Below are 27,349 nucleotides of genomic sequence, written 5' to 3'. Positions count from 1 at the left end.
GGGGGGGGTCGGGGTGGGGCACATTTTCTGATTGATATATTATATGGACCCCCCCAAGCTTCCAAAACTAGGGTGAAATAAAGGCGCAGGTCGACTCAAACCGATTCGACTCGGGGAGACTCCGCCTTTGTTCTCGTTTGAATTCCGAGACATTTTGAACTCAATTTCTTTTTTTATTCGAAAACAGAGTTACTCGAGAACCGAGGTTCCGCCGTATAACTGCGTCAAAGAGATTCCCCTTTTTTGTAGCTCAAACATCCACATACGAGTTCAAATCAGCTATAAAATATTAAAAAAAATAAACCAATAGAAGTATAAAACTGCAGCAAAAAACCAAATGCAAAAGCTTTCGTGGTGTAAAATCTACACAAGGCACCACCTGAAACAAAACTTATTCTCCACTACACGTGTAGATCGATAATGTAAACATGCTGAACTGTATTTGTTGCAGCCGTAAGGTCCGTGTACTATCGGAGGAAATGCTCTGGACAGAACTTGAATACTTTCATGAGGACACTGGTTTCAGTGTCCAGGCCTGCGCAGCTTAATGACAGAAGACATGACTTAACTCGTAACTATCCTGGCACTTCAGTCACATGAAATTATAATAACATGCCGCATTATACATATACGTGCTAGCAAACGCGAAGAAACGTTTAACCCCACCTGTGCAGTATGGCTTCAGTATTTAAAGATCAGAACAGGACGAGAAGGAAGTAACGAAAGACGATGGACTCGGCTCTGATCATCATCGTCTCCTAGGAAGACACTACATCACTGGGGGGGGGGGGCTGATGCTGAGAGGTCAGCGGGGGGCTTCAGACGCATGGTGGTGAAGAAGTTCTTCACCTGACCCGGTACTTCGGCCAAGACGCTCTGAGCGAGCATTTCCTGAGGACCCTGGAGAGACGAGAGACAGAGAGGAGAGCACCGGTAGTGATTCAGAGAGGGAGAGGAAGGGACCGGAAGCACCTGGTGAGTCGGGGGGTGAGCGAATGAATGAATGAATGAACGAATGAACGAATGAATGTCGTTCTAATCGGTGTCAGAGTGTTTTCAGGTGCATCAGAGTGATGTTAGTAGTGACAGTCCGAGTAAACTAACATTTAAGAACAGAGCTTTGGTTCACAACGGGAGGGGGGGGGGGGGGGGCAATGAGGGGCTAGGGGTACTCATACATTTCTAGGAAGGACTGGGCTCGCTGGGGGGCTTCAGGGCAAATAAATTGAAGAAGGAGGCCACTTGGTCAGGCAGCTCTGCCAGCACGCTTTGGGCGAGGGCTGCAGTGCCTGCCTGCAATAAGACGTGCAGACATTTAAACGCGTGCATCGTTTCAGGCGCCACGCCGACACGGTTAGCGCTCCGTAGTCACCCTTACGTTCTGGAACTGCCTGAAGGGCACGAACTGCACGATGTCCCGCATGGCCGCCTCCCCCGTAGCGGAACGCAAGACGCCGTCGTCCCCGTCCAGGAGCTCCATGGCGCTGAAGTCCGCCCCCCCGACGCCAACGATGATGATGGACATGGGCAGGCGGGAGGCGTGGACGATGGCACGCAGCGTCTCATCCATGTCCGTGATGACGCCGTCGGTGATGATGAGGAGGACGAAGTAATTCTGTGAGGGTTAGAGGGGGGGGGACCTGATGAGTTTCTCCTCCGTTTAAAGCAGTGCTTCTCAATTATTTTCTGTCGCGCCCCCCCTAGGAAGAAAAAAACATTTGTGCCCCCAACCCCCCGAAAAAAAAAAACAAACACTCTTGTATCCTTATTAACATACAAAGAAATATGAAAAAGAAATATCGATCAACTTACTACAAAGAATAACTTTATTACCATTTTTTTTAGTCTGCAACAGAAAATATTTGAAGTGCATCAATTTGCCTGACATTTTAATCCTTAAACTACAATTTATACAATTAAATAATAAATTAAATTAAATAACATCAATAAATAATAATAAATTAAAATTGATCAGCAACATTAACTAGGGAGTACAAAATATAAAACACTTTAACCTACAAAACCAAAATGAAAAAAGAATTGTGCTTTTAGCCAAATGAGGAAGTCCGCTCTTTCTTCTTCTCCCACCGTAGATTGTTTACGACCGCTCTTCTTCTGCTAATACTTCCTGCGCCACTGCCAACTACTGGAGTGGATGTGCAATTACACTTTAATCTCGTAAGGCAAAAAAATAATTTTCTCCTTTTCTCCGCGGTCACAGGCGCCCCCCCGACATCGCATCGCCCCACCATTTGAGAACCACTGGTTTAAATCTACGTTCAGAGGAGCTTCACTCACGGACGCGCTCTGCTGCTCGAGGGCTTGCCTTCCAAACTGAGCGACATGGTTGATGATCGGGGAGAAGTTTGTGGGTCCATAAAGCTTCACCTGGGGCAGACACTGCTGGTAGGCCTGCACCACGCCCTCTATGCCTGGGAGCCAGACATAGAGCCATCAAAGCACAAGCACAAACACACCCGTCACACAGAGAGAGAAATCCTAGCCACCCTCCAGTTGAGACTAAAACCTTTTGCTAAATGTCCCAGGTGTCGCGTTACACGCAGCAGTGTGAGGTCACGCCATCGTAAAGTCTGCTTTTACCTGCACAGAATGGATTGGATGGGTTGAAGTTGACGGGAAACTCATGGCTGACCTGCAAACAAAAACGAAGCTCAATCTGGGTCCCGTAGAAACGCGTCAGTCCGAGGAGAAGCTTTTGAAACCACCGCGACCGTCAAAGTGATTTTTTTAACCAGCACAAACCATCACCTGCATGGTGGGAGGGATCTGGGCGCCAAAGCCGAAAGCGGGAAACATCTTGTCACTGCAGGAAGGAAGTGAAACAAACTCCTTTTCCATGTCTAAGACACACCAAAGTAATATTTGTTATTATACTATACTATATATTGACCTGTCGTAGTCCTGGATGACGTTGCCCACGGCCCAGATCGCTGCCAGGTACTCATTGAAGCCTTGAGGGTTGATGTAGTGGAGGGACGAGGGGGACCGGGGATCCCCGTTGGAGCCCGTGAAATCGATAGCAATCTGTGCAGAGGAAGAACATAGATAATAAATCCACGACAGAGTAAAGGTTTGCTGGGCAGCTTTTAAACATTTTAAAGGTTCTCGTCCTCACGGTGAAGTTAATCTGACAGCCGCCCATGATGTAATCCAAGAAGGTGTACTCCTTCACAATCTGGAAATACAAATTGGTGACAGAAAACTATTATTCATTGAATTATTACACTTAGATTCACAGGCAATCTGGTCGTTTTTCAAAATAAAACGCCCGTCAGAATCTAGTGCGCAATAAAACGGCTTCAGCCTTATTGTGTCACTGGAATAAATGTTCTGTTGATTTGCTTGTAAAAGAAAATCCGATTACATTTTTTTTTTTTTTTTTAAATGTCGAAAAATACATTTGTATACGAAGTTTTAGATATACAGGAAGTTGCGGTCTGAACATCTGACATCTCCATCTTGAGAAATACAAGCATGAAGATAAATACATGGAAGCGCTGGCTGTACCTTGCACTTTTTTACAACGATAACTCCAGAGTTTTTGTATCCTTTCTTCTTCTGCTTCTTTTTACTGTTGATGCATTCAAACTCAGCCTGAGGAGCACGCATAAAACACACACGCACACGCACACACACACACACACACCATCAAGCCTGATTAAACACTTGGAGAAAGAGAAACATCTATTTTATTTATGCACATTTGACTGTTAAAATGGCCAAACCGACGCACGCCTGCGCAGAAACAGCTCACCGCAAACGATTGTGACATCTGCTGTGTTTGGGAGAGGGTAGCCATAAAGGATCCAATCAAGTCATGGGAGCCGCTGTTGTTGTAGTCGTAACAATCCACCTGAGAAACAGGGAAAAAAAGACGAGAACAAATCGCTCCGTGAGTCCTCTGAGCTCAGCTGAAGAACTATTTTATGTACAGCGACGCAAAACCAGAGTCAGAGTGTGAACATCAAAGCAGGTGAGACAAAGGCGTGCTTTTAGAGTGAAGCTTCACACACTGATGCTGATCTGACACACACACACACACACACAACCCTGCTAAAGGTTCAACCGCGTGACGCTGCAGCCGGTCGGCATGACGACTAGCTAAGAAACACAGAGATCCATCTTTAGGCACCTTTCCCATTGGTGAATCTACCGTTAAAGGATGAATTATTAGCATTAAACTCATGAGAGGACCAGGTTTATCTGAAGTAAACACACATTATGAAGCCGATTTGTCAGCTTCTGAGATGATCAACGACCAACCACAGACTCGACTGCGCTCGTATCATTGAACAGGTAGCTTGACCAATGCGCCGGCCTATCAGGAGACGCTTAAAGACGTTGTGCCCCCCCCCCCCATCCAGGAGTCCCGTCCCTGCATGGCTGGATGCATCGAGGGCTCTTCGGCCGTCCCATCACAGACGCGGTGAAAGGAACACTCACGGTGGGACCGTAAACTCACATGCGCCGCGTACTGGGAGGCGCCTCTTCCTGACAAGTGTGCTTTCACAGGGTTAGAAGGTGAAAACAAAAACACACAAATCAGCTCACATACATCAGCTAATACTGCAGTAGTACCTCGACGTGCAAGCGCTTTACCGCCTTCCGTACTCGTCTCCTGCACGTACAATCTCAAACCAGAAGGATGCTATCAGGAACACGAAGCCTTCCAGAGGCAGAACTACTACGTCTCAGTTTATGTACGGGTACCGCCGCTCACCGCCATTAGCACTACCGTCTGTCTCATAATAAAACCACATCTTATATTACAGTAATACTGTATATATTGTATTATATCATTTTTGTGTGTGTCTGTATTGCAGTTACCGGTAAAATCGTTTTCTTCCTTTATTAGCGTTGATTCGGGTGTTTTTAGATGGCTAGTTATTTTATATGGGAAAAATGTATTTGACATACATAGATTTGAGTTACGAGTTCGGTCCAGGAACGAATTATACTCGTCTGCAAAGGTATTCGAATAAAACACAGGCAGGATTGCAAATTGTGTGGTTTTATATGACAAAATAAAAATGCTTCGTGCATCGAAAATTTACATTTGGTCGGCGGAGCTCGATTTCCAGTCGGACCGACACAAAACTATTGATTGTAAAATGCTTTACGACATTTTTGTGTTCCCCCTGCAGCTGCGTCTTCAATCCCATGTAATGGAATACCTTAATGGATTCCTCCACATCGCCTCCACAGAGCGACTGCAGCGAGACCTGAAACGGTCTCCAGCTTGGGTTGAGGTTGTTTTTCACCACCTGTGCACAGAAAATACGACATTGAGGTTCCATGTTTCCATGCATTAAATGTACTGTAGAAGCATCCTTAGAGCACAGAGACCATATCTGCACCTCTGTCCGGTGAGCGAGCTGCCATCCGGTTCCTGTTTGTCTGTAGAATTCCAGGAAAGGGTCAGACTTACCAAAGAAATCCTGGAAATGAGAAAATAAAATGTATTTGAATAAACTCAAATATGTGTAGCGACTTAATGAGTTGAAATCTTCGTGTGTGCAGAACGAAGGTAGTCGTGGCAAGATAGTACTTTGCAGTTCAGCGTCACATTTGACGATTCTTTCCTGCACAGTGCCTGTATTTGTTTTTATTTCGCTAATTCCCGATCAAGTTTTTTTGCCCCCTGAGTCCGAGTTATTTGATTTTGAACCGATACCGAGTCCCGATCCGATACTTCTTTAATACATAAAAACAATAAAGAAGAGTTGAAGAAACGGATCCAGGATGTGCCTCATTTTTTTATTCTGTTCATCTTATTTCAACATTTAACTCTTAAACAGAGCGCTTCTGTGGCGTCGCTCGAACATTCGCGAGATAAATAAAATACTTTTTCACTTTGGACTTGGACTAGTGCAGTGGTTCTCAAATGGTGGGGCGCGGTGCGATGTCAGGGGGGGCGCCTGTGACCGCGGAGAAAATGTTTTTTTGCCTTACGAGAGAAAAGTGTAATTGCACATCCACTCCAGTAGTTGGCAGTGGCGCCCTGATTGTCAGAGTGCACGCAGGGAGGATTAGCAGAAGAAGAGCGGTCGTAAACAATCTACGGTGGGAGAAGAAGAAAGACCAGACTTCCTCATTTTCTGTTGCAGACTAAAAAAAATGGTAATAAAGTTATTATTTGTTGTAAGTTGATCTATATTTCTTTCTTTTTCATATTTCTTTGTATGTTAATAAGGATACAAGAGTGTTTTTTTTCGGGGGGGGGGGCGCGAAATGTTTTTTTCTTCCTAGGTGGGGCGCGACAGAAAATAATTGAGAAGCACTGGACTAGTGGAACAGGAAATATTAAATACGACTTTAAAATAAAATGAATCGGCAGGTTTTCGTCATCCACTTCAGAACGCTTCAAGCTGTTTTGCATTCAAACAATACAGGAAGTGACATCACGCCTCTCACGCTGGCGTTTCTGTTGGAGTCGAGAGGTCTCACTCTGCGCCACCGCGTAACTCCAGATCTAACTATGCATATATATCAGAATCCTGATCGGGAGGTAACGTCCGATTCCGATCGGGTCCGCGTGTTTTGTCGAGGAAAACAGCGTGGATGTTTTCCTGTTAAAAACAACGTAGAAACGTGCGACTCTGAAAGGATCACCTCCATTACGTCATCATTTAAATACACGGCAGCGATCAATACCTTTTTGTCCAGTTTTCTCGCTGCGACTTCAAACTGCACCACCCTGCTGTCTGTCCTTTCTTCGGCACAAATCTACAACGCATGCGAGCGGATTGCGTTCAAACATGAGGAACGCCAAAGAGCACACAGAAGAAGGCGTCGCCGGTAGCCCGGAGAACGGCGTCGACTCACGCTGATGCTTCCTTTCCCCGCGGGCGTCTTGTCCTTCAGGACAAGCGGCCTCGTTAGCTTCTTTGAGGACACAATCTTTGAGAGAGAGAAAGAAAGCGCCGCGTCAGACACGAACCAGCGCGACGCGTGAATGTTCCTGCAGCCTCAAACGCAGACCTGTCCCATCGTACACTCCAGCTCTCCGAGGAAGTCGGCCTCCTGCAAGCTGCAGCTTTCGCTGTCGATGTCGTACACTTCAAACCTCATTTTCTGCACCATCTCGAAGTAGTAGTCGATGACGAACGTCTTGGAGAACTTTGGGTTCAGGCTGTTCATGATTCTCTCCGTCCGGCCGATCTAACACAGACACATTCAGGCTTCCTCCCACGCTCGGCTGACGGCCTGCTTGTGTTATTACATGCACTACATTCAAGGTTTTACATTTTAAGGCTTGAATTTCAACAAATAAATGTGTAACGTTTCGTCTCACCTCTGAAAGATGAATTTTAATTTCTGATTTCTCTCTTTCTCCAGAGCAGCTGGACTGCTGCGATGCATTTGTTTAGCGTGCGCATCGCGTATCTGGTTCCCCACAGAAACAAGTGCTCCCAAAAAGTACTTCCTGACAGGCTATTTCGTAACCAGATTCTCAACGGTCCTCTCACACGTCGCTTTACAACGTGATGGCAGTTATACATTAACACATTGCTCATGTGATGCAAACAGATGAGACGGTCGAGTTTAAGTATTGTCTTTAATATGTTTCTTTTAGCAGAACAAATATCTGCGACTAGTTTGGAGAGATTTGGACGCAGGGGGGGGGTGTGACATCACGTGATTAAATAATAAAACGTTAATAACTTTGAACCCATAATAGTGTTGCTTTTAACATCACACAAATTAATTTTTTTTACGGGGGAAAACCAGTTCAAACTAACAACAGTGTGTTTTTTTTTATTTTATTCTGAATGACATTCAGCTTCACGGAGGTATAAAACGTTCATCGCTTTGCACTGCGTCCCATAAAAAAGTAACAAACCAGTCCCACGTGAACTGGGATGAGAGGAGCGCAAAGTTGAACGTTTGCTCTTACCTCACACCAGTGGGGCCCTGAGGTGCTCATGAGGAGCACACACAGCGGGTCCGACTTTGAGAAGGCATCCATGTCGAGCAGATTGTCACAGGAGATGCTCACGGCCACTTTGCTCACGCAGTCAGCGGGCCGTGACCCCGGGACTCCGGCGGACGCCATCGCAGAGTCAGGCGGGCTTGTTCATTCAAAGGTAACACTTGTTTACCTGCAGAGACACGGTCAGCAAAACAAAGAGGAACATTCAATACGGTGATCAATGAGCTGGGAGTTATACTGATTAATAAAACTAACGAATGCCAAGGGGCGTTAAAAATGTAAATAAAATATATTTACGTTATTATACGCTCATATATTCCTTCATCCAAACATTTCATGATTTACTTAGTTGACTCCACATTATAATAAAGCTCAGATTTGAGTTCTTCCTGCATCCGAAGAGCCTCGAGTAATCCTGGGTCGAAATAGAGAGTTTCAGTTACCTCACATTACCACGGAACATTACCTCATTCTGTTCCCGTTCTAGAGGAACATTACCTCATTCTGGGCCCGTTCTAGAGGAACATTACCTCATTCTGGGCCCGTTCTAGAGGAACATTACCTCATTCTGGGCCCGTTCTAGAGGAACATTACCTCATTCTGGGCCCGTTCTAGAGGAACATTACCTCATTCTGGGCCCGTTCTAGAGGAACATTACCTCATTCTGGGCCCGTTCTAGAGGAACATTACCTCATTCTGTGCCCGTTCTAGAGGAACACTACCTCATTCTGTTCCCGTTCTAGAGGAACATTACCTCATTCTGTGCCCGTTCTAGAGGAACATTACCTCATTCTGTTCCCGTTCTAGAGGAACATTACCTCATTCTGTTCCCGTTCTAGAGGAACATTACCTCATTCTGTGCCCGTTCTAGAGGAACATTACCTCATTCTGTGCCCGTTCTAGAGGAACACTACCTCATTCTGTTCCCGTTCTAGAGGAACATTACCTCATTCTGGGCCCGTTCTAGAGGAACATTACCTCATTCTGTGCCCGTTCTAGAGGAACACTACCTCATTCTGTTCCCGTTCTAGAGGAACATTACCTCATTCTGTTCCCGTTCTAGAGGAACATTACCTCATTCTGTGCCCGTTCTAGAGGAACATTACCTCATTCTGTGCCCGTTCTAGAGGAACACTACCTCATTCTGGGCCCGTTCTAGAGGAACATTATCTCATTCTGGGCCCGTTCTAGAGGAACATTACCTCATTCTGTTCCCGTTCTAGAGGAACATTACCTCATTCTGTTCCCGTTCTAGAGGAACATTACCTCATTCTGTGCCCGTTCTAGAGGAACATTACCTCATTCTGTGCCCGTTCTAGAGGAACATTACCTCATTCTGTGCCCGTTCTAGAGGAACACTACCTCATTCTGTTCCCGTTCTAGAGGAACATTATCTCATTCTGTGCCCGTTCTAGAGGAACATTATCTCATTCTGTGCCCGTTCTAGAGGAACATTACCTCATTCTGTTCCCGTTCTAGAGGAACATTATCTCATTCTGTGCCCGTTCTAGAGGAACATTATCTCATTCTGTGCCCGTTCTAGAGGAACACTACCTCATTCTGTGCCCGTTCTAGAGGAACACTACCTCATTCTGTGCCCGTTCTAGAGGAACACTACCTCATTCTGTGCCCGTTCTAGAGGAACACTACCTCATTAGAGGTAACGCGAATGGAAGGGAAACTAACGGACTCAGTTCTAGGTAGCATCCAGAACGATAGCTCAACTCTGGCTCTATCGCGTAAAAAAATAATAATAAAAAAAGACACCAAACTCACTTTGCTTTTATAAACGTATAAATGACAATCCAACGTGTTTATACTTAACCAGAACGAGTTGCGGTGTATTTAAGGTTCAGCCTAGAATGCCTCCCGTGATGAGGATAAGGGTTTCGTGCCTTGTCAGCCCAGTAAGTTAGAAAAACTTAAGGGAAACTAATAAACACGTTCAGGTCCACGTTCATTGTAGCGGCTAAAACGACGTGTCTCCGCCCTACCTTGTCAGATCCTAGCCGCTGGCTGGCCTGTTTGTTCTGGACGCTGGTAGCAGTGACACGGAGGAGCTAGCTAGCTACGGTGGGCGGTGCCCCGCGAGCCCTGCTGCTAGCAGCAGTGACACGGAGGAGCTAGCTAGCTAGCTAGCTACGATGGGCGTTGGCGGTGCCCCGCGAGCCCTGCTGCTAGCAGCAGTGACACGGAGGAGCTAGCTAGCTACGGTGGGCGGTGCCCCGCGAGCCCTGCTGCTAGCAGCAGTGACAAGGAGGAGCTAGCTAGCTAGCTACGGTGGGCGGTGCCCCGTGAGCCCTGCTGCTAGCAGCAGTGACAAGGAGGAGCTAGCTAGCTAGCTACGGTGGGCGTTGGCGGTGCCCCGCGAGCCCTGCTGCTAGCAGCAGTGACACGGAGGAGCTAGCTAGCTACGGTGGGCGGTGCCCCGCGAGCCCTGCTGCTAGCAGCAGTGACAAGGAGGAGCTAGCTAGCTAGCTACGGTGGGCGGTGCCCCGTGAGCCCTGCTGCTAGCAGCAGTGACACGGAGGAGCTAGCTAGCTAGCTACGGTGGGCGGTGTCCCGCGAGTCCTGCTGCTAGCAGCCGCTCAGCTGGAAGGTCCGAAAGTCGGGACAAATTTCGTCACCGTTCCCCCACTTTTTTTTATTTTAAAAAGAACTGTGCATATTAATGAACATGTAAATGTAAATACCCCAGAATTAGCCAAATGCTACTTTTCATCTGCAGTCCCTGGCAGGTCAGAATAAATTACATTACAATAACACAATACAAAAATGAAACATACAAAAAGATTAACACACATTAGAAAACTGGACAACTGACACATCCCAGTGACAGTAGCATAGAAGAGAGGAGACATAAAAAGTTAAATTAAAAATTAGGGCTGACAAGTCTGGGAGTTTGATTTTTATTGATTTTAAAATTATTGGGCTGAACAATGCTCGATCACAGACTCATGCATTCATTCTGTGGTTGTCCATAAACCTAAATTTACATTTATCAGACGGCTTCATCAAAGTAAAATCACACGCAGCATCACCGTCCATGTGGTGAGAGCTAAAACAACGCTTTGACGCGTGTGAACGAATAAACTGTTAAAAAATATAATAATAATAATAATAATAATAATAATGTTATTTGCGTTTTTACAGCTCAGTAGGATTGGGGGGGGGGGGGGGGGGAGCGTACATGGTGTTAATGAGGGATGATGTGTGGAGTGTCTGAGTTTTATATGCTTTCAATATTTTATGTTTTGTAACACTTGATGTTAATTAAGCAGGACAGCGTTCTGTAAAAAAAAAGAAAAAGAAAAGGTGTTTTGCAGCATAAAATAAATTGTTGAATGGCGATTTCCTTTTCTGTCTATTTGTATTTCTCAAAACTATTCATCAATCAGGTTTAAGTGTCTTCGTATTTGGTCTTATTATAGATTCATGTCTGTCTGGTAAATATATTTGGAGCCACGGTATTCATTTATCCGATTATGGGGGGGGGTGAGCTGCTCGGCGGAGGTCTGTGCTCTCTGAGCGCTTTCCTAATTATTGTTGTTTGATCTTTTGGTCACATCTCTATTATAAACTTTAAGTCAAATGAAATCGCCCTCTAGACATGAGAGAAAGTTGAGTCTGTCTTTTTTCTTTTTCCATTCACATTTATTTCTTAGCATCGATTTGCATAATTCCACAGTCGACATGGAGAAGATGCCGGCGAGGCAGGCAGGCAGTAAACACGACTCAGCCTTTCTAGGACGGAGCAGAGGCAGAGGGAACATTCGGGGGTCTCAGCTTGTAAGAATTGAAGAAGGAAGCCACTTGATCTGGCAGCTCTGCCAGGACACTCTGAGCGAGGGCCACGCTGTTACCCTGGAACGACAACATCGCAGGAATATGAGCCGATGTGACCCGTTTCCGGATCGACGCCGTGGGAGCTGCTTACTCGGAAATCCCTGAAGGGCACAAACTGGACGATGTCTCTGGCAGCAACGTCGCCTCCGGGTGATTGCAGCAACGTGTCATCACTGTCAAGGAACTCCATGGCGCTGAAGTCTGCCCCGCCCACACCCACTATGATGATGGACAGGGGCAAGCGAGAGGCCTCCACTATGGCAGTGCGCGTCCTGTCCATGTCTGTGATCACCCCGTCTGTGATGATGAGCAGCACAAAGTACTGCTGCAGGTGGAGAGAGACAGCAAATATAAAGTACGCAAACGTACTATGCATACATATATATATATATATACAGAGAGAGAGAGAGAGAGAGAGCCTGAATAGTGTCTGAACTGCATTTTTATTGATGAGAGAATCTCAGCATCAGAGTTTTAAATAAAGCAACAGAGCAAGATAGATTTTACACGATACTTTTAGCGTCTTTCACCCGCTACTTTAAAAAAAAATAACAATAAATGACATTTCAAGTTATATATATAAAAGAAAAAACAGAAAAGTTTTATTCAAAGAATAAAACTTTTCTGTTTTGCCAAGATGAACTTTGCCACTTGAAACACACGCTACCATGTAAAAAAACAACAACAACAACAACAACACAACGCGGTTACTCACTGAGGCCACGCGCTGCTGGAAAGCCTGCCGGGCAAAGCAGGCTGCGTGGTTGATGATGGGAGCGAAGTTGGTGGGACCCCAGAGCTTGAGCTGAGGTAGACACCTCTGGTAGGCCAGCACCACCCCCTCGATGCCTGCACACACACACACACACACACACACACACACACACACGCACTATTAGCACGCCATTACTAAACAACGTCAGGTACGTTTGACACAGGCGTGAGTTTTACCTGCGCAGAATGGATCTGCCGGATTGAAGTTGATCGGAAACTCATGAGAAACCTGCAAATATACATCATCAAGGCTTCAGAATACTTTTGATTGATTTCACAGCAACTCCCAACAGTCTAAATGGAAGACAATCCATTGGAAAGACGGTCAACGTCAACATGTCGGCTCTCAATGTGTTTTTTTTTTTTTGTGTCTGACCTGGATAATCGTGATCTTCTACACTGAAAATAAAAATGAACACAAACGCAAGTCGTTAACTAGAAAGACAGTCAGAGATTGCAGACCCCGCCTCCAATAGACTATTGGATCTTGTGAGACAGTAAACAGGGCTTCCGGATCAGAGGGACCAAACCTGCTCTAGCTTGCTGCTCCGGAACGTACTACAAGACTCCTTCTGGACTCTTTTTCCCATCATGCCATTCGTGTCCCTCCCTCTTAAAGTGGCAGTTTACAGCACAGGCACAATTCCAGATGTAAAAATAATTCTAGAATCTGGATCCAGATCCGGATCCGGATCAACGCCATTCTCGGGGAGGACCGAGCCACGGACAGAACCTTGCTTGTGTAAAATTTTCAAGTCGATTGGGTTACTAGTTTTTGACTTATGCGCTCGGACAGACAAACAAGCAAACAAACAGACAAACGCACCCAATTGCAATACCCTCGCCTCCTCTTCGGCGAGGGTAGATATGTGGATGAAATCATTCCGCGGCTCCAAGCAGAGATCGGCTGTTAGCTCATTTAAGCACACGAGAGGAGCCGGCATGTCGCACACAACCCGAGAGTTTAGTCTGAACGACAATCCAATGAGGAAATGAATAAGGCATCGCTTAAAGATTTCATTTCATTCAAGAGACGAGGTTTCGTAAAGACTCCTTGAAATCTATAGAAACCAAAATCATAGGATGTAAATGTGATCGTTTCCGCTGGAGACACACACACGGGAAAAAAAATCAGGTTAGTTAGCCGTCTAAACATCAAATGAAAAGAACAATATTATATGTCATTTGAAAAGAAAAATTCAGCTTCAAAAGAGTGTAAATAAATCAGGAGTCTTGGGTTCATTCATTTTGGTGATATTTGGTTTTTAGTATAAAAACAAGCGAGGTAGCTCTGAGCTCTCTGCTCAGGAAACAGTGTCGCAGGATATTTATTCAGTTCAGCCTCCCGTTCAAACCTTCTCCGGACTTTGATGATGATCCTCACATAACGACGTAATCGGCCCGTCCGAAATGTTAACGTCTGTTATGACGAGCGGAATGCCCTGGCCTGCGGAGATGTGAGCGAGTACGCGCGTGTACACAAAATAAATCGGCTGTACGTGTGCGTGTACACAAAATAAATCGGCTGTACGTGTGCGTGTACACAAAATAAATCGGCTGTACGTGTGCGTGTACACAAAATAAATCGGCTGTACGTGTGCAAATATAAAAAAACTGTACAGAAAGAGTTTTCATTCTGCTGCCTGAGATCATTGGTTCACACCTGCCAGGAGGGCGGGATCTGGGCTCCAAAACCAAAGACAGGAAACATCTTGTTACTGCACAGGAAGAGAAAAAAAAAGAGATTTATGGCCTCCTATTTTATTTTGTATCATTTTGAGGCGTCTGTTGGCTGACCTGTCGTAGTCCTGGATGACGCTGCCCACGGCCCAGATGGCCGTCAGGTACTCGTTGGAGCCCTCGGGGTTGATGTAGTGGAGGGACTGCGGCGAGCTGGGATCTCCGTTGGAGCCGGTGAAGTCAATGGCGATCTGAGAGGCAGAAAACTCGGGATGATCGTCGAGGATAGAAATACAGTACAGCAGTTTATTTCGATTAGAGACGGCACGGGAAGTATTTCCACAAATGTCAAAAGGGAGGCGGGACATCCAGATCAAAGGTTCTCTAATTGGTGCAGAGCCACAGAAAGCATCGTGACATCATTCCACTGTGGATCAGGGTAATGATGGCGTCATACTTTTGCCATTTTTCCACGGTCTTGATGGCTGTTTGGAGATTGTTTACGGATATCAGATTTAGCCCGAGCCTATATTTGATGTAAATATTACGAAGCCACCATGTTCAGTTTAACCGGCGCTTCGTGGAACGTGCAAACGAGTATTTGACATTTCCAAACTCACTGTGAAGTTGATTTGGCAACCGCCCATAATAAAATCAAGAAACGTGAACTCCTTCACGATCTGGAAAGACAAATGTCGCGTTAACGGCGTGCAGAGACGCCAGCGAGACGTCACCGTTTACACAGAGCAAGGCCAGTTTACTGCGGTTCTCTTCAAATGCACGGACGTCGAGGTGGAGTAAACACGTCTTAACCTTCTGAATACCTGACACCGCTTGATGCAGATGACCCCGGAGTTTTTATAGGTTTTCTTCTTGACCTTTTTTGGGTTAACGCACTCAAATTCAGCCTGTAAAAGAGAGAGAGAGCGAGAGAGAGAGCATGAATGATGAATATATTTATTAGATAGAATGTTAGAGTACAAGTACAGTCACACAGTAGCATGTATTACAGTACAAGTACAGTCAAACATCCTGCCTAAGAGGAGCATTTCAAAAAAGCCCGTGCCGTCTTGTTTCCGTTGAAAGTCCTTAGTAAATAAATCATCCACAATTAACAATACAAATTTAACAATACAAATAAAAATAATAAAAATAAAACATACAAATAAAACCAATATTCGATAACTCAATTGATGCATAATAACAATAGAAAAATAAAAATAATTTTACACCACCGATGCAAAATGACAATGAATGACAATAGATTACATAAATTACAATAAATTACAATAAATTACAAAGACACTTAATATGTGCAACGTAGGTGGACAAAAAAAGGGGGGGGGGGGGGTTTGATCCGGAGAGAGTCGTGATGACTATCTCCGTTTCTGTCCCCCTAAAAGGTGTATTTTTAGGGCCTTTTTGAAGGAGGCCAAAGAGGTGCATGTTTTGAGGGCGGGAGTCAAACCGTTCCACCCTTGGGTGGCCGTATTATAAAAAGATGATTTACCCATGTTAGTCCTGTAGGAGGGGGTAATCAGGCTGTTGTTTGAGCCCCCTCTAGTGTTGTGGCTGTGGGTGTCACTAAATCTGTGGAGGTGTTTATTCAGGTATGCAGGGATTGAGGGGACTGAGGGCAGAGCTGCATTGACTATTTTAAATGCCAATCCCATTTTGAGTTGTTTAACCCTGTCTTCTACCCTGAGCCATTTTAGGCTAGCAAAATGTCCAGGAAGAAGGTGGGTCATGGGCCCCAGATTGAGGAGTAGCCGAATCAGTTTGTTTTGGGAGGTTTGGAGCCTGGTTTTCAGGGACATTTTGATGTTTGAATACCAGGAGGTGCTAGCATAGTCAAAAAGGGGCTGAACAAGGGCTCCAGCAAGAGTCCGGAGAGCACTTTTGTTGACAAAAGCAGACATTCTGCCCAAAAATCTCGTTCTCTGATTGACTTTTTTGATCACCAATAAACACAACGGACCTTTTACTGACGAGGTCAGAATCTCTCTCACACACACACACACAGTCTCACCGGAGAGATGTGTGTCCCCATCTGCATCTCTGCAACTGAGGCTTTAAAGCTCCCAATGAGAGCATGGGAGCCGTTAGCATGATGGTCGTAGCAGTCGACCTGAAGAAACACAGACGTCTCACGGAGGCCGGAAAAACAATCACAACCCATAAAAAGCACACAGGAATTATATATATATATGAAAAGCAGGATTACTAAAAGTATTTGCGAAGCCATGCTTGTTTTGTACAAATGCCTGAAGGACATATCTGGCCTGTGAACACAATCAAATCTTATAGTATTCATTATCTGGGTTTTAATAGCAACGCTTCATATCGCTGGCCCAGAACGGGCCTAGATTACAAAGGTCACGATTAAAAGGTCACATTTCACTGTCAGCTATCAATGTGAAGGTGCTAAATGAACTGAAAGCAAGTCAGTGAAGGAGAACAGCGAAAGGGCACACCTTAACGTGGCGCCGTGAAAATAGACCCGCGTCTCATTTCCTGCCGGGTCCTTCAGTTCGGAAGGATTTGTAAAACGAAAAGAAGATGCAATCACAAGATGAACTATTAGTACGTGTTAGAGACATGGTGCAAAAAGAACGGATTCAGAAACGGCTTTCTAAGGGGGGGGGGGGCTGCATTGAGCATGTTAGCGGCAGATACATTAGACGAGGATGGGAGGAGCCAAAAGAGGAAGAAGAAGAAGAGGAGGAGGGTCGCGACATACCTTCACAGCCGTGTCCACGTCCCCCCCGCAGAGCGCTCGCAATGACAGGCTGAAGGGGCGCCATGTCGGGTGGAGGCTGTTTCTCACCACCTTTATGAAGAGAGGAACCTCCAAACATTCATGATGGAACCTTTACAAAGTATAAAGGTTCCGTCATGAATGTTTGGGGACAGAGGAACCTCCAAACATTCATGAGGAACCTTTATAAAGAGAGGAACCTCCAAACATTCATGATGGAACCTTTATAAAGAGAGGAACCTCCAAACATTCATGATGGAACCTTTATAAAGAAAGGAACCTCCAAACATTCATGAGGAACCTTTATAAAGAGAGGAACCTCCAAACATTCATGATGGAACCTTTATAAAAAGAGGAACCTCCAAACATTCATGATAGAACCTTTATAAATTATAAAGGTTCTATAGGAACCTCCAAACATTCATGATGGAACCTTTATAAAGTATAAAGGTTCTATAGGAACCTCCAAACATTCATGAGGAACCTTTATAAAGTATAAAGGTTCTATAGGAACCTCCAAACATTCATGATAGAACCTTTATGAAGTATAAAGGTTCTATAGGAACCTCCAAACATTCATGAGGAACCTTTATGAAGTATAAAGGTTCTATAGGAACCTCCAAACATTCATGATAGAACCTTTATAAAGAGAGGAGCCTCCAAACATTCATGATGGAACCTTTATAAAGAGAGGAACCTCCAAACATTCATGATGGAACCTTTATAGAGAGGAACCTCCAAACATTCATGATGGAACCTTTATAAAGAGAGGAACCTCCAAACATTCATGACAGAACCTTTATAAATTATAAAGGTTCTTTAGGAACCTCCAAACATTCATGATAGAACCTTTATAAATTATAAAGGTCCTATAGGAACCTCCAAACATTCATGAGGAACCTTTATAAAGTATAAAGGTTCTATAGGAACCTCCAAACATTCATGAGGAACCTTTATAAAGTATAAAGTCTCTATAGGAACCTCCAAACATTCATGATGGAACCTTGATGAAGTATAAAGGTTCTATAGGAACCTCCAAACATTCATGATAGAACCTTTATAAAGTATAAAGGTTCTATAGGAACCTCCAAACATTCATGATAGAACCTTTATGAAGTATATAGGAACCTTTATGAAGTATATAGGAACCTCCAAACATTCATAGAACCTTTATGAAGTATAAAGGTTCTATAGGAACCTCCAAACATTCATGAGGAACCTTTATGAAGAGAGGAACCTCCAAACATTCATGATGGAACCTTTATAGAAAGGAACCTCCAAACATTCATGATGGAACCTTTATAAAGAGAGGAACCTCCAAACATTCATGATAGAACCTTTAAAAATTATAAAGGTTCTTTAGGAACCTCCAAACATTCATGATAGAACCTTTATAAATTATAAAGGTCCTATAGGAACCTCCAAACATTCATGAGGAACCTTTATAAAGTATAAAGGTTCTATAGGAACCTCCAAACATTCATGAGGAACCTTTATAAAGTATAAAGTCTCTATAGGAACCTCCAAACATTCATGATGGAACCTTGATGAAGTATAAAGGTTCTATAGGAACCTCCAAACATTTATGATAGAACCTTTATAAAGTATAAAGGTTCTATAGGAACCTCCAAATATTCATGATAGAACCTTTATGAAGTATAAAGGTTCTATAGGAACCTCCAAACATTCATAAGGAACCTTTATGAAGTATAAAGGTTCTATAGGAACCTCCAAACATTCATGATAGAACATTTATAAAGAGAGGAACCTCCAAACATTCATGATGGAACCTTTATAAAGTATAAAGGTTCTGTCATGAATGTTCGGGGGCAGAGGAACCTCCAAACATTCATGATAGAACCTTTATAAAGAGAGGAACCTCCAAACATTCATGATAGAACCTTTATAAAGAGAGGAACCTCCAAACATTCATGATAGAACCTTTATAAAGAGAGGAACCTCCAAACATTCATGATGGAACCTTTATAAAGAGAGGAACCTCCAAACATTCATGAGGAACCTTTATAGAGTATAAAGGTTCTATAGGAACCTCCAAACATTCATGAGGAACCTTTATAGAGTATAAAGGTTCTATAGGAACCTCCAAACATTCATGATAGAACCTTTAAAAATTATAAAGGTTCTTTAGGAACCTCCAAACATTCATGATAGAACCTTTATAAATTATAAAGGTCCTATAGGAACCTCCAAACATTCATGAGGAACCTTTATAAAGTATAGAGGTTCTATAGGAACCTCCAAACATTCATGAGGAACCTTTATAAAGTATAAAGTCTCTATAGGAACCTCCAAACATTCATGATGGAACCTTGATGAAGTATAAAGGTTCTATAGGAACCTCCAAACATTTATGATAGAACCTTTATAAAGTATAAAGGTTCTATAGGAACCTCCAAATATTCATGATAGAACCTTTATGAAGTATAAAGGTTCTATAGGAACCTCCAAACATTCATGAGGAACCTTTATGAAGTATAAAGGTTCTATAGGAACCTCCAAACATTCATGATAGAACATTTATAAAGAGAGGAACCTCCAAACATTCATGATGGAACCTTTATAAAGTATAAAGGTTCTGTCATGAATGTTCGGGGGCAGAGGAACCTCCAAACATTCATGATAGAACCTTTATAAAGAGAGGAACCTCCAAACATTCATGATAGAACCTTTATAAAGAGAGGAACCTCCAAACATTCATGATAGAACCTTTATGAAGAGAGGAACCTCCAAACATTCATGATGGAACCTTTATAAAGAGAGGAACCTCCAAACATTCATGAGGAACCTTTATAGAGTATAAAGGTTCTATAGGAACCTCCAAACATTCATGAGGAACCTTTATAGAGTATAAAGGTTCTATAGGAACCTCCAAACATTCTTGATAGAACCTTTATAAAGAGAGGAACCTCCAAACATTCATGAGGAACCTTTATAAAGTATAAAGGTTCTATAGGAACCTCCAAACATTCATGAGGAACCTTTATAAAGTATAAAGGTTCTATAGGAACCTCCAAACATTCATGAGGAACCTTTATAAAGAGAGGAACCTCCAAACATTCATGATAGAACCTTTATAAAGAGAGGAACCTCCAAACATTCATGATAGAACCTTTATAAAGAGAGGAGCCTCCAAACATTCATGATGGAACCTTTATAAAGTATAAAGGTTCTATAGGAACCTCCAAACATTCATGAGGAACCTTTATAGAGTATAAAGGTTCTATAGGAACCTCCAAACATTCATGATAGAACCTTTATAAAGTATAAAGGTTCTATAGGAACCTCCAAACAGTCATGATAGAACCTTTATAAAGAGAGGAACCTCCAAACATTCATGAGGAACCTTCATGAAGTATAAAGGTTCTATAGGAACCTCCAAACATGCATGAGGAACCTTTATAAAGTATAAAGGTTCTATAGGAACCTCCAAACATGCATGATGGAACCTTTATAAAGTATAAAGGTTCTATAGGAACCTCCAAACATTCATGATGGAACCTTTATAAAGTATAAAGGTTCTATAGGAACCTCCAAACATTCATGAGGAACCTTTATAAAGTATAAAGGTTCTATAGGAACCTCCAAACATTCATGATGGAACCTTTATAAAGTATAAAGGTTCTATAGGAACCTCCAAACCTTCATGAGAAACCTTCATGAAGTATAAAGGTTCTATAGGAACCTCCAAACATTCATGAGGAACCTTTATAAAGTATAAAGGTTCTATAGGAACCTCCAAACATTCATGAGGAACATATATAAAGTATAAAGGTTCTATAGGAACCTCCAAACATTCATGAGGAACCTTCATGAAGTATAAAGGTTCTATAGGAACCTCCAAACATTCATGAGGAACCTTTATAAAGTATAAAGGTTCTATAGGAACCTCCAAACATTCATGATGGAACCTTTATAAAGTATAAAGGTTCTATAGGAACCTCCAAACATTCATGATGGAACCTTTATAAAGTATAAAGGTTCTATAGGAACCTCCAAACATTCATGAGGAACCTTTATAAAGTATAAAGGTTCTATAGGAACCTCCAAACATTCATGAGGAACCTTCATGAAGTATAAAGGTTCTATAGGAACCTCCAAACATTCCTGAGGAACCTTTATAAAGTATAAAGGTTCTATAGGAACCTCCAAACATTCATGAGGAACCTTTATAGAGTATAAAGGTTCTATAGGAACCTCCAAACATTCATGATAGAACCTTTATAAAGAGAGGAACCTCCAAACATTCATGAGGAACCTTTATAAAGTATAAAGTATGGAGGCCGAGGATCGACCTTTGATGACGCTGACCTCTGTCCTGTGAGCCAGCTGCCATCCAGCCGCCGTCGGTTTGTAGAACTCCAGGAAGGGGTCGGACCACCACAAACACTGAAACAGGAAACGGCGGTTTGAAGAAGAAACGGGGAGGCGGGGACATTTCGGGCGGCCATCGTCACCTTTCTGTCCAGGCTGCGGGCCGACACCTCGAGGCTCGCCGCTCTGGTGTCCGTTATCTCCTCAGCGCAGATCTGATGGAGGACAAACCGTCTCAGCATGTCCACTGCGGACTCATTAACACGTAATTATCTTAACGGAGAAGAGGCGGAGCTTCTCCCCGGGGAGGAAATAGAAGGAGGAGTCCACACACAGTGATGGTTCCGTTCCCTGCAGGTCTCCGGTTGCTCAGCAGCAGCGGCCGTGTCATCTGCCTGTTGGAGACGATCTGGACAAACACAGGGGGGGGGGGGGGTCGTACAGCGGTGAGGCCGCGCAGCGATGAGCTATACAAAGGGGGGGGGGGGGGCGCTCACCTGACCCAACGTGCACTCGAGCTCACCCAGGAAGTCGTCGTCGCTCAGGTCGTGGGTTTTGTTGTCGATGTCGAACACGCAGAACTTCAGCCGCTGCACCGTCTCGAAGAGGAAGTCGAGAACGAACCTCCGGGAGAACTTTGGGTTCAGGCAGTTCAGGATCATCTCGGTCCGCCCGAGCTGAGGAGGAGAGGAACACACGAATCAGAGAGGGTGTGTGTGTGTTAGGTGTGTGTGTGTGTGTGTGTGTTTGTGTGTTAGGAGTGTGCGTGTGGTAGGTGTGTGTGTGTGTGCGTGTGTGTGTGGTAGGTGTGTGTGTGTGTTAGGTGTGTGTGTGTGTGTGTGTGTGTTTGTGTGTTAGGAGTGTGCGTGTGGTAGGTGTGTGTGTGTGTGCGTGTGTGTGTGGTAGGTGTGTGTGTGTGTGCGTGTGTGTGTGGTAGGTGTGTGTGTGTTTTAGGTGTGTGTGTGTGTGTGTGTGGTAGGTGTGTGTGTTAGGTGTGTGTGTGTGTGTGTGTGGTAGGTGTGTGTGTTAGGTGTGTGTTAGGTGTGTGTGTCTGTGTGTGTGTGTCTGTGTGGTAGGTGTGTGTGTGTGTCTGTCTGTTAGGTGTGTGTGTGTGTCTGTTGTCCCCCACACTGACCTCGTACCAGTGGGATCCCGAGGTGTTGATGTATAACGCACACAGGGGGTCGGACTTAGAGAAGACGTCCATGTCCATCAGGTTCTCACAGGAGACGGTCAGCTCCACCTTGGAGGACAGGTGGGCGGCCCCCGGTGCCGAGGCCCCGCCCGAGGCCATGGCTGCACAACGATGGTCAGACAGACACACAACAGCCTACAGGCGGTGTCGGATTACAGCGACTCTGTACGCTTACTTGTGCTAAATATGAGAGGCTACATTAAACTCACTCCACAACCTTTAAAGAGCAGATTGTGTTTGTTTTTACACTAACTTATCACAATCGATGCTTGTATTGATACTTTGGTTCTTATAGATCAAATAGAAGTGCATTTATTCCACACTCAATCAGAAAGAGCTCAGCTAATAACGCTATTATTGTTATTAGTTCTGTTCTTTAATACGTTTATTACAAAATATGAATCACGATGGGGGCCCCAGAGGCTCAGTGTCCCGGCTGGTGGCTGGAGCGGGACCAGTCTACCTCCAGGGCTCTGCCGAGGTGCCGTTGAGCAAGGGCCCCCGCCTGCAGTAACTGTTAAAGCTGCTGCCCCTGATTGTGAGAGTGAAAACTAAAGCGCTGCTGTGTTGCTGCACGGCTCGATGCTAATTGCTAACGGTAGCTTCGTTAATTGGACAGCCAGATAAGTGGGCGTGGCGCAAGCCGCTGCGAAACTGATAACAACACATAATTTATTCATGACATTTCAAAGTTCACTCGGGTTTATTTACCTGTGTGGTTCTTGGATTTAAAACAAATCAATAGTTTTCCCTTCCCCTGATCCTACCAGGAAAGCGTAACGTTATTTGACAAGGACAGCTGTGCGGCAAAGGGGCGGAGCCAACAGTCGCAAAGGTCCCGTTTACGGCTCCTCTCGCTTCTTCTGATGAACTCATAAATGATTGATCGGTGATCAGGCCGCCGGTTTGTAGGGAGTCCGTTTATTGCTCAGATCAAAGGTCCCACTCTGGAAAAGACAGAGGAATCGCTCCTGCGTTAGTGATCGCGGAGCCGAAGCGGAACTCTCGCGAGGTCTGCTTGTTTCCACTCGACCGATACGAAAGGGACGGAATTCTCCGTGGCGCGTTCAAGCAACAAAGAATTTGTAGCGACTGGTTTTGCGTCGACTTTACGCTGCGTTGCGCGTTTCGAGCTTCTTTCACGCGCAATAACGTGCGAGATGTTGCTGTGCGTGTCTTTATTTGCGTCTGTTCGTATTGCTAATAAAACATTTAACCCTTTCACTTTTCTTCTCATCTTTATAACTCATTGAAGATTAGGACACGAGTGTTTGTCACTCATACATATAGAAACAGAAACATCTTTTTGCACCTGAATGTATCATGAAATAAAACGTGATTTCCGTTTTTTATGAGCGCAAATATCAACAGTAATATTGTGGTTATCGTCTTTTAGCAACGTTTCCCTATTTCCGCTCTTGAACGCGCCCGTAGGTTGCGGACGGAGAGCGAGAGCCGGTCCGTGTGAGGGTTCGGAGCTTCGGGCCGTCGGATCGATGGCTGCAGCAACAATTACGCGCTGCGTGAGCAGGACCGCCGCCAGAATCACATGGACGCGCTTCAGAACGGCGCGCAGCGCGTTGACTGTAAATATCAACGTAACAATGACGTCATTGTAAAATCAATAGCTTATAGCTTGCGTGCTCTTCGGAGGGATGTGACGTCACTATTCAGCTTTACCCTAACCGGGACATTCAGCAGCGGGCTCAGCGGGCTGGAGAGGGGCCAGTCTGCCTCCAGAGCGCTGCCCTTGAGCAAGGCACCCTATTCCCTCTCCGCATGCATATACGTGTGGTTGTTTGAGGGTGTAAATCCATTTTCTTTGCGTGTTTGCAGTGTAAGAAGTGTATAACGGCCCAACGGCTCTAAGTCGATGACGTCATCGACTTTCTTCCCCGCAGGGTGCGAGAGTTCGATTCCTGCTCGGCCTGCCGGCGCTCTCCGGTCTGGCTTACGCCGCTTATCGCCGAGCGCAGAGTTCAGCCGTCGTCCTCGCTTTAGAGAAAGGTATTTGATGACCGCTCGGCGCGGCGCGAGTCTGAACCCGCGCTTCCTGTCTGAATCCGCGCTTCCTGTTCTGAACCCGCGCTTCCTGTCTGAACCCGTGCTTCCCGTTTGAACCTGCACTTCCCGTCTGAGCCCCCGTCTGAACTCACGCTTCCTGTCTGAACCCGCACTTCCCGTCTGAACCCCCGTCTGAACTCGCGCTTCCTGTCTGCACGCGCTTCCTGTCTGAACCGCGCTTCCTGTCTGAACCCGCGCTTCCTGTCTGAACCCGTGGCTTCCCGTTTGAACCCTGCACTTCCCGTCTGAGCCCCCGTCTGAACTCACGCTTCCTGTCTGAACCCGCACTTCCCGTCTGAACCCCCGTCTGAACTCGCGCTTCCTGTCTGAACCCGCGCTTCCTATCTGAACCGCGCTTCCTGTCTGAACCCGCGCTTCCTGTCTGAACCCGCGCTTCCTGTCTGAACCCTCGCTTCCCGTCTGAACCCGCGCTTCCCGTCTGAACCCGCACTTCCTGTCTGAACCCGCGCTTCCTGTCTGAACCCTCGCTTCCTGTCTGAAACCGTGCTTCCTGTCTGAACCCGCGCTTCCCGTCTGAACCCGTGCTTCCTGTCTGAACCTCCGCTTCCTGTCTGAACCCGCGCTTCTTGTCTGAACCCGCGCTTCCCTGTCTGAACCCTCGCTTCCCGTCTGAACCCGCGCTTCCTGTCTGAACCCTCGCTTCCTGTCTGAACCCTCGCTTCCCGTCTGAACCTGCGCTTCCCTGTCTGAACCCGCGCTTCCTGTCTGCACAGACGAGGTCCTGGAGCAGGCGGACTACCTGTACGGCTGCGCGGAGACGGAGGCGCTGTACCGGCTGCTGCTGCCAGTACAGAGACAGGTGAGCGGAGCGTCCCCCCCCGGTGAGGGACGGACCCCCCCCCCCCGACGCAGGACAGAGTCTGAGCTGTCCCCTCTCCGCTGTGTCCCCCCAGCGAGGACGCCGAGTTCCTCTGGCGGCTGGACCGCGCGTCCGGGACTTGTCCTCCAGCCCGACGCCGCGGCCGACAGGAAGAAGCAGCTGGGTGCTCGAGGCGTTTCAGTACGCCACGAAAGCGCTGGAGCGAGACGAGGCGTGTTTCGCAGCGCACAAAGTGAGACGCTGCGGCGCCCCGATCAATGAATCAATGAATCAATGACATCTCTACCCCCCCCCCCCCCCAGGGTTTGCAATATGCCTCAGTGATTCCGGCGACTACCAGGGGAGTGAAAGTGAAGATTGGGAATTCGTACATCATCCGGGAGCATCTGGAGGTGAGCGGATCAATCGGTGGAACTTTATCGATCGGCTCCTCGTTGACGTTCTGAAAGGAAACGTGTTTCTCCCCAGAGAGCCATCGAGCTCAATCCCAGAGACGCCACTTCCATTCACATCCTCGGCTACTGGTGAGTCGCAGCTGTGTGCCCCCCCCCCCCCACCTTAACTTCATTCAAACAGTGAAACCTTCATATGTTTTATATTTATCTTGCATGAATTAAAATGCTTTTATTTACATTTTGATCCTTCTGGCTTAAAGCTCTTGCAAATGAAATATCGGGCATCTCAGAATGTTCAAATACTTCTAGCAGCCTTCAGATCATACATATTCGGGGGGGGGCTGGTTCTCCTCCTGATGGCTGCTCAGTCTGTTCCAGATCTCTATTCTGATATTCTTTCCACTTTATTTATATTTAGCTGAAGGCTAATGTTTGTTTACATTTAACTGTTTATTGAGCTTCTTCATGATGTCCTCACTTTTCCGAAGCGCCTGTATAATACACCATATATATATATATACCCGTATATTTAATCTCTGTCTCCCAGGTGCTTCGCTTTCGCCGAGCTCCCTTGGTACCAACGCAAAGTGGCGGCCGTTATCTTTTCATCGCCGCCGACATCGACGTACGAGGAGGTGATCAGAAATCTGTTTGTTGACTCTGAACAGCGTCCAATCAATCGTCTTTTAATATTCCTCTTGTGGCTTTTGCCTCTTTCAGGCTTTGGATTTCTTCATGAGAGCTGAAGAAGGTAAAGCGGCACCTTACCAGCCCCCCCCCCCCCCCCCCAGTCTCATATTAGCTGCAGCTAGAAAATGTTTCCTTTAATCATTCAAAAGGTCTTTTTCCTTCCTTTCTTTCTTCCTTTCCTTCTCAGTCGATCCGAACTTCTACAGCAAGAACCTCCTGATGCTGGGAAAGACCTTCCTGGCCCTGCGGGACGAGCCCAAAGCTCGGCTCTGGCTGACCAGAGCCAAGGAGTTCCCTGCCCACACGCCGGAGGACAAAGAGGTGCGTCAGTGATGCGCCTGTGATGCGTCTGTGGTGCGTCTGTGATGCGCTCCGAGCGCGGGCTGATGGGACGTCTAACGCCTTCGTCCTTTCTGCAGGTCCATGAAGAAGCCGTTTCCCTCTTGAAGAAGCTGGGCTGAAGCTCGCACAGGAGGACTTCACCCACACTGTGACACCAATTAAACGGTCTTATTTTAGTTTCAAGAGTTTTATTTTAAACATGTGTCCTTATTTTCATCCAATTGGGGGGGGGGGGGGGATCAGAGCTAATGCCTGCCTTTCCTTTATTTTGAAGGTAGAGGCTTTGATTTATTTCGCTTTCGTGGGGGGAATAGAAAAAGAAAAGTCCCAGCTGAAGTCCTTTGAAGTCGATTCGGTCGTCGTTGACGACGCCGCGTTGGTTGAGTCAATGTTGAAAGACTACCGGTATCTTCTTTTTCTTGCCCTGCACAGAAGCAAACGCGAAGTTTCGTCAGGTCCAGACAGAACGGCGGTGCTG

The 27,349-nt window shown here is 45.5% G+C and overlaps 3 protein-coding genes across 3 annotated transcripts; 1 reads left to right on the top strand and 2 right to left on the bottom strand.

Moving 5' to 3' along the window:
* Positions 1-1,182: 1,182 nt before the first annotated feature.
* LOC137903720 (copine-3-like) lies at positions 1,183-9,982 on the bottom strand. Its single transcript, XM_068747859.1, has 16 exons — positions 9,949-9,982; positions 7,919-8,123; positions 7,003-7,182; positions 6,847-6,921; positions 6,676-6,747; positions 5,379-5,459; positions 5,196-5,285; positions 3,776-3,874; positions 3,529-3,615; positions 3,137-3,196; positions 2,912-3,045; positions 2,770-2,824; positions 2,602-2,653; positions 2,299-2,432; positions 1,379-1,615; positions 1,183-1,293 (listed from the first exon to the last, which is right to left on the bottom strand). Exons 2-16 carry the CDS (start codon positions 8,075-8,077, stop codon positions 1,183-1,185), a joined length of 1,626 nt encoding a protein of 541 aa, XP_068603960.1. The 5' UTR covers positions 8,078-8,123; positions 9,949-9,982.
* Positions 9,983-11,600: 1,618 nt separating this feature from the next.
* Positions 11,601-23,331, bottom strand: LOC137903784 (copine-3-like). The gene is made up of 16 exons (XM_068747935.1): positions 23,251-23,331; positions 22,480-22,640; positions 21,842-22,021; positions 21,679-21,753; positions 21,488-21,559; positions 21,342-21,419; positions 16,995-17,084; positions 16,284-16,382; positions 15,079-15,162; positions 14,875-14,934; positions 14,372-14,505; positions 14,238-14,292; positions 12,752-12,803; positions 12,516-12,649; positions 11,892-12,125; positions 11,601-11,818 (listed from the first exon to the last, which is right to left on the bottom strand). The coding sequence occupies exons 2-16, from the start codon at positions 22,636-22,638 to the stop codon at positions 11,699-11,701; spliced, it is 1,626 nt and encodes a 541-aa protein (XP_068604036.1). The 5' UTR covers positions 22,639-22,640; positions 23,251-23,331; the 3' UTR covers positions 11,601-11,698.
* Positions 23,332-23,997: 666 nt separating this feature from the next.
* rmdn1 (regulator of microtubule dynamics 1) lies at positions 23,998-27,040 on the top strand. Its single transcript, XM_068748065.1, is given in 14 exon segments — positions 23,998-24,125; positions 24,441-24,546; positions 25,338-25,408; positions 25,410-25,423; positions 25,518-25,556; positions 25,558-25,606; positions 25,608-25,686; positions 25,747-25,784; positions 25,786-25,836; positions 25,913-25,968; positions 26,387-26,474; positions 26,560-26,590; positions 26,717-26,850; positions 26,949-27,040. Coding segments are annotated over 14 exon segments (888 nt in total). The 5' UTR covers positions 23,998-24,035; the 3' UTR covers positions 26,991-27,040.
* Positions 27,041-27,349: the final 309 nt, after the last annotated feature.

Source organism: Brachionichthys hirsutus, chromosome 14 (assembly GCF_040956055.1).
Source record: "Brachionichthys hirsutus isolate HB-005 chromosome 14, CSIRO-AGI_Bhir_v1, whole genome shotgun sequence".
Lineage (NCBI taxonomy): Eukaryota > Metazoa > Chordata > Actinopteri > Lophiiformes > Brachionichthyidae > Brachionichthys > Brachionichthys hirsutus.
This window is presented reverse-complemented; position numbering and strand designations above follow the sequence as displayed.

Coding starts and splice junctions, on each gene's coding strand:
- LOC137903720 (XM_068747859.1), bottom strand. CDS start 8,077: ATGGCGTCCGCCGGAGTCCCGGGGTCACGGCCCGCTGACTGCGTGAGC. Junction 6,922..7,002: donor TGGAGTGTACGATGGGACAG/GTCTGCGTTTGA, acceptor TCTCTCTCAAAG/ATTGTGTCCTCAAAGAAGCT. Junction 1,294..1,378: donor CCTTCAGGCAGTTCCAGAAC/GTAAGGGTGACT, acceptor GTCTTATTGCAG/GCAGGCACTGCAGCCCTCGC.
- LOC137903784 (XM_068747935.1), bottom strand. CDS start 22,638: ATGGCCTCGGGCGGGGCCTCGGCACCGGGGGCCGCCCACCTGTCCTCC. Junction 12,126..12,515: donor TCCAGCAGCGCGTGGCCTCA/GTGAGTAACCGC, acceptor CTCCACCTGCAG/CAGTACTTTGTGCTGCTCAT. Junction 11,819..11,891: donor TGCCCTTCAGGGATTTCCGA/GTAAGCAGCTCC, acceptor TTGTCGTTCCAG/GGTAACAGCGTGGCCCTCGC.